Source organism: Dothidotthia symphoricarpi (assembly GCF_010015815.1).
Source record: "Dothidotthia symphoricarpi CBS 119687 unplaced genomic scaffold P153scaffold_20, whole genome shotgun sequence".
Classification (NCBI taxonomy): domain Eukaryota; kingdom Fungi; phylum Ascomycota; class Dothideomycetes; order Pleosporales; family Dothidotthiaceae; genus Dothidotthia; species Dothidotthia symphoricarpi.
Window position 1 is genome coordinate 898,655 of NW_022985027.1, and position 8,338 is coordinate 906,992.

The 8,338-nt window shown below is 59.2% G+C and overlaps 6 protein-coding genes across 6 annotated transcripts in view; 4 read left to right on the plus strand and 2 right to left on the minus strand.

Annotated features, from left to right (window-relative positions):
* P153DRAFT_425946 (signal recognition particle 54 kda protein-like protein) overlaps positions 1 to 1,559 on the minus strand; it is a 2,003-nt gene extending 444 nt beyond the window's left edge. The window contains exons 1-2 of the mRNA XM_033672575.1: positions 1,471 to 1,559; positions 53 to 1,394 (exon numbers count right to left, since the gene is read on the minus strand). Coding sequence (XP_033519970.1) covers positions 53 to 1,394; positions 1,471 to 1,548 — 1,420 coding nt within the window. The 5' untranslated portion in view covers positions 1,549 to 1,559. The remainder of the gene's footprint in view (positions 1 to 52; positions 1,395 to 1,470) is intronic.
* A 173-nt stretch (positions 1,560 to 1,732) lies between these two features.
* Positions 1,733 to 2,972, plus strand: P153DRAFT_370227 (Rrp15p-domain-containing protein). The gene has a single exon (XM_033668990.1). It carries the CDS (start codon positions 1,760 to 1,762, stop codon positions 2,696 to 2,698), a length of 939 nt encoding a protein of 312 aa, XP_033519971.1. The 5' UTR covers positions 1,733 to 1,759; the 3' UTR covers positions 2,699 to 2,972.
* P153DRAFT_370228 (ferredoxin) lies at positions 2,673 to 3,756 on the minus strand. Its single transcript, XM_033668991.1, has 2 exons — positions 3,225 to 3,756; positions 2,673 to 3,180 (listed from the first exon to the last, which is right to left on the minus strand). Exons 1-2 carry the CDS (start codon positions 3,473 to 3,475, stop codon positions 2,832 to 2,834), a joined length of 600 nt encoding a protein of 199 aa, XP_033519972.1. The 5' UTR covers positions 3,476 to 3,756; the 3' UTR covers positions 2,673 to 2,831.
* P153DRAFT_348906 (mitochondrial carrier) lies at positions 3,607 to 5,447 on the plus strand (the record flags this gene model as incomplete). Its single annotated transcript, XM_033666224.1, has 2 exons — positions 3,607 to 4,150; positions 4,218 to 5,447. The coding sequence occupies exons 1-2, from the start codon at positions 3,716 to 3,718 to the stop codon at positions 5,445 to 5,447; spliced, it is 1,665 nt and encodes a 554-aa protein (XP_033519973.1). The 5' UTR covers positions 3,607 to 3,715.
* Positions 5,448 to 6,005: 558 nt separating this feature from the next.
* P153DRAFT_360526 (uncharacterized protein) lies at positions 6,006 to 6,998 on the plus strand (the record flags this gene model as incomplete). The annotated part of the gene is made up of 1 exon (XM_033666921.1): positions 6,006 to 6,998. The coding sequence occupies one exon, from the start codon at positions 6,006 to 6,008 to the stop codon at positions 6,996 to 6,998; it is 993 nt and encodes a 330-aa protein (XP_033519974.1).
* P153DRAFT_410277 (uncharacterized protein) lies at positions 6,959 to 8,338 on the plus strand (the record flags this gene model as incomplete). Its single annotated transcript, XM_033672078.1, has 1 exon — positions 6,959 to 8,338. A coding segment is annotated over exon 1 (1,206 nt), but the record flags the coding sequence as incomplete, so codon positions are not given.

Consider the following 8,338-nt stretch of genomic DNA (forward strand, 5'->3'; position numbering starts at 1 on the left):
CCCCCCCTTCCCCCGCCTAGCATCTTCATCATGGCGCCCAGATCCGGCATACCGCCTCCGCCCATGGCGCCCGCGCCACCGCCCATACTCTGCATGCGTTTCTGCATAGCAGCGAGCTGCTGCTGTTTATTCCCGCCGCCCATAGCGCCCTGCGCTTTCTGCATATTGGCCATTCCGCCTTTCATTTTCTTGGCCATGCCGGCCATCATGCGGTGCTGCGTGAGTAGTTCCTCCACCTCGCGGACCGAGGTGCCTGAGCCGCGGGCAATGCGCGTCATGCGGGTAGGCTGGTCTACGAACATTTTGCCGTCGGATTCGAGTTCCTTGTCTGTCATGCTGTCGCAGATGTAGATCATGCGTTTTAGTTTTGTGCCGCCTTCTTCGTCGTCCATGCCGCCCATCATGCTGCTGAGGCCGGGGATCATGCCGGCCATTTTGGATAAGGGGCCCATTTTCATGATGTTGGAGAGCTGGTCGCGGAGGTCTTTGATGGTGAAGATGCCTTGGGTGATGTGCTTCATGGTGTCTTTTTGGTCGAGTTTGAGCGACTGCACGTGCTCGACTAGGCCTTGCACGTCGCCCATGCCGAGCAGTTTGGAGACAAAGGCTTGCGGGGCGAAGCGCTCGAGGTCCAGCATGTGTTCTCCGTTTCCGATGAAGACGATGGGCGTGTGTGTTGCGGCGACGGCGGAGATGGCACCTCCTCCTGCTGCGGCACCGTCCGTCTTTGTGATGACAATGGCACCGAAATCTGCTGACTCCTTGAACGCGCGCGCCTGGGCTTCTGCGGCCTGACCGATTGTCGCGTCCAAGACCATGATAGTCTGGTCGGGCTGCACGGCACTCTGAATCTGCACCATCTCGTCGAAGAGGTCCTTTTCCTGCCTGTGTCGTCCAGACGTATCCACGATGATAATCTCAAAGCGCTCCTTCTTGAACTTGTCCACACCCTCGGCCGCAACAACCACGGGATCCGTCTGGGTATGGCTACCATAGTAGGGGATCTTGGCCTTGGTTGCGTTCTGCTTCAGCTGGTCAAAGGCACCGGCACGGAAAGTGTCGGCGCACACCAGACAGGCCTTGAAGCCTCGTGCCTGGTACCATCTCGCCAGCTTGGTGCACGTCGTCGTCTTACCGGAACCCTGCAGACCGACAAACATGATGACGTTGGACTTGCCCTTGCGCGGCTTGAAGGGCTCGGCGTGGGGGTCCACCAGCTTGACCAGCTCGTCGAAGACGGTCTTCTGGATGAGGCGCTTCTTGTTGACGCCGGGGGCGAGGTGCTTGAAGTCGACGGAGCGCTTGATGGACTGGCGCAGGTTCATGACGAGCTTGACGTTGACGTCGGCCTCGACCAGGGCGTTTGAAATCTCTTTGACCATGGCATCGAAGGCCTGGACGTGTTAGGCAGTGCGTGCATGGGGGGTGTGTATTGAACAGAGTAGTGTTCAACAGTGTGGACGGGCGCACCTTCTCGTCGAGGTTGGGCGACCGGGTGAGGTCGGTGACGGCGGCATTGATGCGCCGCCCGAGATCTTGGAGCACCATGGCGGCGGGCGTGTGTGGTGTTGGTAGTGATGGGGTTTGTGGTGGTGATCTTGGAGCAGGCCAGTCGGTGGTGGTGGACTTGTGGGGAATTAACATGGCCCCGCCCGCTATCGGCGTTTGCCATCCCTGTACGCCGACGTGCCCAACTTTTTTCTAGATGCACGTTTCGCATCGACAGGTTCCACTCACAACACTCCCACTACCACCCACAATGGTCAACACATCGCTCAAGCGGCGCCGGACAGAGGACCAACTCCGTGGGAAGGTGCCGAAAAAAGAGAAGAAGAAGGTCAAGAAGCAGAAGTTTTACCACAGTTCGAGCGAGGACGAGGGCGGCGCACGCGATGCCCCAGTACGCGACGACAGCAGCGACGACGAGCCCTTTGAGCCCACCGGCGCCAATGCGCTCGCGGCGGAGAAGATTGTCAAGCCCGTGAAGCCCGCAAAGTCGGCAAAGCCAGCGCCCAAGCTCAAGGCGAAAATCGCCGTCAAGAGCGTCCTGAAGAAGACAGCCCCAGTCGCGCCAGTAAAAGAAGACGCCGACTTCCCCTCCAGCGCGGGTGAAGATGACGACAACGACGACGACCTCGAAGGCGACGAATTCGACATTGCAGACTCGGAGTCAGACGCCTCGGAAACCTCCACCACGGCCGCGCGCAAAGTGCGGAAACGCAACGACCCTGAAGCGTTCGCGACGTCGATATCCAAGATCCTCAACACCAAACTCACCACAACGAAGCGCTCGGAGCCGATTCTGTCGCGCTCCAAGGACGCCCAGATTGCCAACAAGGAGCTAGCAGACAATAAACTGTCTGAAAAAGCACGCAAGCAGATTGTCGCCGAGAGGAAGGCGGCGCAAGAAAAGGGCCGTGTCAAGGATGTGCTGGGACTCAACGACCCAGCCGTGAGCACAGCCGCCACAACAGCCAAGGAGAAGGAGCTGCGGAGGACGGCGCAAAAGGGTGTTATCAAGCTGTTCAATGCCGTGCGAGCAGCCCAGGTCAAGGGCGAGCAGGCCGAGCGCGATGCCAAGGAGAGCAATGTCGTGGGCATGGCGAAGCGGGAGGAGAAGGTCAAGGAGATGAGCAAGCAGGGCTTCCTGGACATGATTACGGGCGGGCAGACAGAGGGCGGTGGTGTGGAGGTGTGAATATCTCTGTCGCGTAATCGTTTAAATACATGTCTTCATGATACCTTATATCCATCCTTACAAGTACAACGTCCAACCATCCAACAATAGAGTACACACACATACATCATTCATCCCCCAACACAACGCACCCTCACTTCTCCTTAAAATCACTCGCCTGCAAATTCCGCGTCACACTCGGCAGCCTCACAACAACCCCATCCAGCCCCCTCGTCATCTTAACCTGACACCCCAACCGACTCGTCTCCGTCAGCCCAAACGCCAAATCCAGCATATCATTCTCGTCGTCGTCCGGCTCGTCCATCTTCTCGTAGTACGCCTCGTCCTCGACGATAACGTGGCACGTCGAGCACGCGCACGACCCGCCGCATGCGCCCTCCATCTCGAGGTCGTTGGCTTGCGCGATGTCGAGTAGGTTGTCGCCTGCTGACACGGTGAAGGTGTGCGGCTGCGAGGTCTGGTCGAGGAAGGTGATTTTGAGCCTGGGGGGTTAGTGTGGAGGGGGGGAGGGGGAGGGGGGACGTACTCTTCGCCGGGCTTGGGGGGGTCGAGGTGCCCGTGCTGCGGGGTGGGGGTTGTGGAGAAGCGTCTTTGGGGGTGGGTGGCTTGGATGCGTGGGAGTATCGTCGTGGATGTTGTGTGCTTGGCTTGTAATGCTGTTGTCCAATTCGCGTGTTGAGTTGAGAAGGACCGGCTGCTTCTTGCGCCTGTGGACTTTCTCGCTGCTCCCGCCCCGCTGAGACGCAGAGCGCTGCTGCACACACGCTTTGCTGCCATTGTACCCGCTGTAACGAATGTAGAAGGAGAGAGGAAAGGGGAGACTGTGCGCGTCACGCAAAAAGGTGTAACTTGAATTCCGCCGCCGGTGAGACGTCAAAAAGCACGGCCCTAGCCCGCGTTGAGTCGACCGCAGATCGGCAGTGGAGGAAAACGCCCGCGGAATGGCACTTGTCTGACCTGCCAGCCAACAAACAACCCCACTCATTTCTACACACCACCACCACAACCACTATAACCATGGCCGACGTCCTGCCCCCCTCGCGCAACGCCCCGAATCCCCTCAGACCCTACTACATCCCGCCCTCCATCGGCCCGCCGCCCGACATCCCCCAGCCGCAGGCCCAGACTGCCGCTCCGCTGCCCGCGTACAGCAGCTCCCGCACGCCGCCAAAACCGAGCTTGGGCAGCCAGGCACGAGATATATTGTCCGATATCGACTATGATTCCTACTTCCCCGATGCGACGCCGACCGTGGCCGAGCACGCCAAGAAGCTGCTCGACCAGGCACTGTGGAATTATACCAGCGTCCTGCTAGCACAGCCGTTCGAGGTCGCCAAGACGATACTGCAGGTGCACGAGGCGCGGGGCGAGGTGCCGGGGCAGCGCGCGGGTAGTGAGGAGTGGGGCGCGAGGAGCAGGCCGCAGAGCATGGCGAGTGGGAAGTTCGAAGATGTGAGTGCTGCTGAAGTGGGGGATGTGTGACATGTGACATGTGAAAGTGAAGACTGACGGCGTGCAGTACCCCTCGGAGGAAGAGTCGGACGAGGACTCACCGGGCTACTTTACCTCGACGGCGCCGCCTGTCGGCCCGGCATACTCGCCTGGTGTAACGAGATCAGGCTCGCCGGAGAAGCGGAGGAGACAGGGTCTCACGCCTAACCAGCGCTCACGCTCACGCTCCTCCACACCGATACGCCCCCTCCATCCGCCATCGTCGTCACGCAAGCTGGACCTCAAGAAGCCAGACGCCCTCCTCGAAGTCATCGCCCAGCTCTGGCAGAAGGAGTCGGCGTGGGGCGTGTGGAAGGGCACAAACGCAACCTTCATCTACAACTTCCTGCTCAAGACGACCGAGAGCTGGTTCCGCAGTCTGATCTCAGCGCTGCTCAATGTGCCAGACCCAGGCCTAATCGGCACAGCAGCAAGCGGCATAGGCGGTCTGGACATCGTCGACAGCCCCAGCCCGCTCGTCTCCCTCGGTGTCGCCGTAACAGCCACCGCCATCGCCGCCACCCTCCTCGCCCCCCTCGACCTAATCCGCACACGCCTCGTCATCGCCCCCATCACCTCACAGCCCCGCTCCATCTACCCCTGCCTCGCGCTCCTCCCCTCCTTCACAATCCCCACCGACCTAATCCCCGCAACCCTCCTCCACGCCTGCATCCCAACCCTCATCTCCTCGGCAACCCCCCTCTTCCTCCGCTCCTCCTTCGCAATAGACCCCCTCCTCACCCCAACCGCATACTCCCTCTCCACCTTCCTCTCCTCAACAGCGGAACTCTTCGCTCGCCTCCCCCTCGAAACTGTCCTCCGCCGCGGCCAGGTCGCTGTCCTACATGACCAGGAATCTCAACGCTATGTCCCCCCCGCACAAACACCTACATATCTATCTCAATCTCAACCACCCACGCCAAGCAGCCTCCGCAGCCCCGCATACGACATCACAGGCGAAGACCAGAACGCCCCCTCCAACACCAAAGCAAAAGCGTTTGATACCGTCGTCGACCCCGGGCCCTGGAAAGGCGTGTTTGGCACGATGTGGTTTATCGTTCGCGACGAGGGCGTTACGCTTGAAGGGCCGAGTGCGGCGAAGGCGGCGAGTGCGAAGGCGGCGGGGTTCTCGAGGCCGATGAGGACGAGGAAGGGGCAGGGTGTTCATGGGCTTTGGAGGGGGTGGAGGGTGGGGGTCTGGGGACTGGTTGGGATTTGGGGGGCTGCTGCTATGGGGGGTGGGGGGGGGGAGTTTTAAACCTGGGAGTGAGGGGGTGAGGGAGGGGGTGATGGGGGTGTGTAAGATGGGGGGTTTGACGACTACACTCTACGCATTTGGTTGGGTACTGGCGTTTTATACATAGCGGTGCTTTTTTTTTTTCCTCTGTGGGGATGGAATGGGATGGAATGGCGTTTTGGGGGGTTGGGATATATATATACTTATCCTGCATTTTAGACTTTATCCTTTCTTTTCCCCTTTTTTCTTGTTCTTGTTCTTCCTCTTCCTCTTTTCACTTTTCTAGCGGAAAACACAAATCAAGGGGAATTCTATTTCCTAAAGACTAGAGGCCCAGCGACCAAATGAATAGAATGACGTTGTGAAAGAAGAGCGGAGTTTATCGGATATAAAAATAGTCAAGTACCGTAGAAATGTTGGTTGCATCATCACCATCACCACCACCTCAAACACCCAACACGCCCAATCGCAACCCCACCCCAAAAAATGCTGCGCACCCTCCGCACCCGCCTCCCATCACCACCGCTCCGCCTCCCCAACCTCAACCGCGCGTTCTCCACCTCCCCCCCAATCTCAAAAATGTCCCCCCTCCGCATCGGCTTCGTCCCAGAGCACTTCTCGACCCCCCTCGCCTTCGCACAAAAACACCACAACCTCGACGCCACGCTCCTCCCCTTCCCCTCCGGAACAGGACATATGGTCACTGCGCTGCGGGAGGGCGAGATAGATGTCGGTGTGGGGTTGACGGAGGGGTGGGTCGCTGCGCTGGGGAAGGGACAGATGGGACAGACCTCTGGACAGTCCTCTGGACAACCCTCTGGGCAAGCCTCTGGACAACCCTCTGGGCAAGCCTCAGGGCAACCCGCCAGGCAAGCTGTCGGGCAACCCGCCGGCTTCAAACTAATAGGCACCTACGTCGAAACACCCCTCTGCTGGGCGATATCGACTGGCGCACAGCGCGAGGATGTCAAGGATATTGGGGGGCTGGAGGGCCGAACAGTCGGCGTATCGCGCATCGGCAGCGGGAGCTACGTTATGAGCTTTGTGCTCAAGGAGCAGCAAAGATGGGGGAAAGCGTTCAACACCGCGGTTCTGGATACGTTCCAGCGGCTGCGGGAGGGGGTTAATACGGGGACGGCGGATTTTTTCATGTGGGAGCATTTCACTAGTAAACGGTACTTTGATAATGGGGAAATTAGGCGCGTGGGGGAGATTTATACGCCGTGGAGTTCGTGGATGGTGGTTGCTAGGGATGAGCTTGTTGAGTCGGTCGGGGGTAAGGGGGAGGGGGAAATGAAGCTGAAAGAAGAGCTGGATGATGTGCTGGACAAAATTAATAAGGGCGTTAGGTATTTTGAGGAGAATACTGAGGAGGCGGTGGGGTATATTAGTACGCAGTTGGATTACTCGGAGGAGGATGCTAGGGAGTGGCTTAAGACTGTGCGGTTTTCGAGGGATGTTAGGGGCGTGGATAGGGGGGTTGTGGAGACTACGGTGGGGGTGCTGAGGAAGGCGGGGGTTTTGGGGGAGGAGGTCACTGGGGAGGGGATGGTTGGGTTGGCGAGGGAGTGAATGGATGGGATTTTGTCATTCAATTCGCGCACACAGCATGCGAATTGAAGGCTATGTGAAGCCTCGGTGAGGATATATCACCCGTATTCCCAACTCGGTCAATCTATCTACACAACGTCAACCAGCGCACCGCCATGCCTCTCCAAGACAACACCCTCCACCTCTCCATCACCGACCAAATAACATCCCGCACCTACATCACCCGCCTCCTACTCTTCCCCTTCCCCGACCCCGCCCACGCCAGCCTCGCTACAACAGCCCTCCACACATCCCTAACAGCAACACTACACCAACACCCCATCCTAGCCGGCACCCTCCACCTCGACCCCCACACAAACCGCCTAGTAGCGCACTACCCCCAACTCATAACCCCAGCCCACGCCTCCCTTATCTTCAACATAAGCACAACCCACATCTCCAACCCGCTTCTAGACTTCCACACCCTACAAACCGCACACTTCCCCCCCGCCCACCTCCCCAGCCAAATCTTCTGCCCCGCCCTCCTACACAATCACCCCAGCTTAGACGACCCCCTCGCAGACGGCATCCTGCGCTTCGACAAGGGCCCCGTGCCCGTCATGGCCGCGCAAGTTACCTTCATACCAGGTGGCCTGGCGCTGAGCGTGTATGTGCTGCATAGCATTGTGGATGGGTATGGCGCTACGAGGGTGTGCGAGGCGTGGGCGCGGAATATCCATGCACTTGGAGGAGGGGGAGGGTATATCGACCCGTCGCTTGCGCGTAGAGCGCTCGATGCGCTTGCCACCGACCCGGGTGTTGTGCCGTGGTGTCCTGAGCGCCGGTTACTCGCCCCAGGGGAGGTGGAGAGAGGGATGCGTGTACCGCCGTATAGAGTGCAAGCAGAGATCCTGCGCTTCCGCTTTGTCGTTATTTCAAAGCTCAAGGCTGATCTTGCGCGGCGTGTGGGTACGCGGGTATCGCCCTTCGTCGCCATCGCTGCCCTGCTGCAGACGCATATAGCGCACGCCCGTCGCGCTATTCTGGATGAACATCGTATCACCACGACGACGCTGGGTGTTGCGGTCCAGCACCGTGCGTGTCTGGGGATGCGGCGCGGGGAGCTGGGGAACTGCTGCGTTGGGGCAATGGCTACATCGCCCATCCCAAATGCGGGGAGTATAGCAGTGCAGTGTGTACTCCCCGCCGTGCTAGCTATCACGCACGCACTGGGGGAAATCGATCGGGCGTGGGTGCTGCGCCGTCTCGCTTTTCTATCCCACATCTCTCATCCGCAAGAAGTGACGAGTGTGTATCGTGTAGGCAATGGTCCGGATCTGTATATCACTAACCTCATGCATTTCGGCGCTGATACGATGTGG

Bases quoted from the DNA above. Each gene is read 5' to 3' on its own strand.
- P153DRAFT_370228 (XM_033668991.1), bottom strand. From the start codon at position 3,475: ATGGCAGCAAAGCGTGTGTGCAGCAGCGCTCTGCGTCTCAGCGGGGCG. The intron at 3,181-3,224 runs GTACGTCCCCCC...CTAACCCCCCAG, and splicing joins CCCCCCAAGCCCGGCGAAGA to GCTCAAAATCACCTTCCTCG.
- P153DRAFT_370227 (XM_033668990.1), top strand. From the start codon at position 1,760: ATGGTCAACACATCGCTCAAGCGGCGCCGGACAGAGGACCAACTCCGT.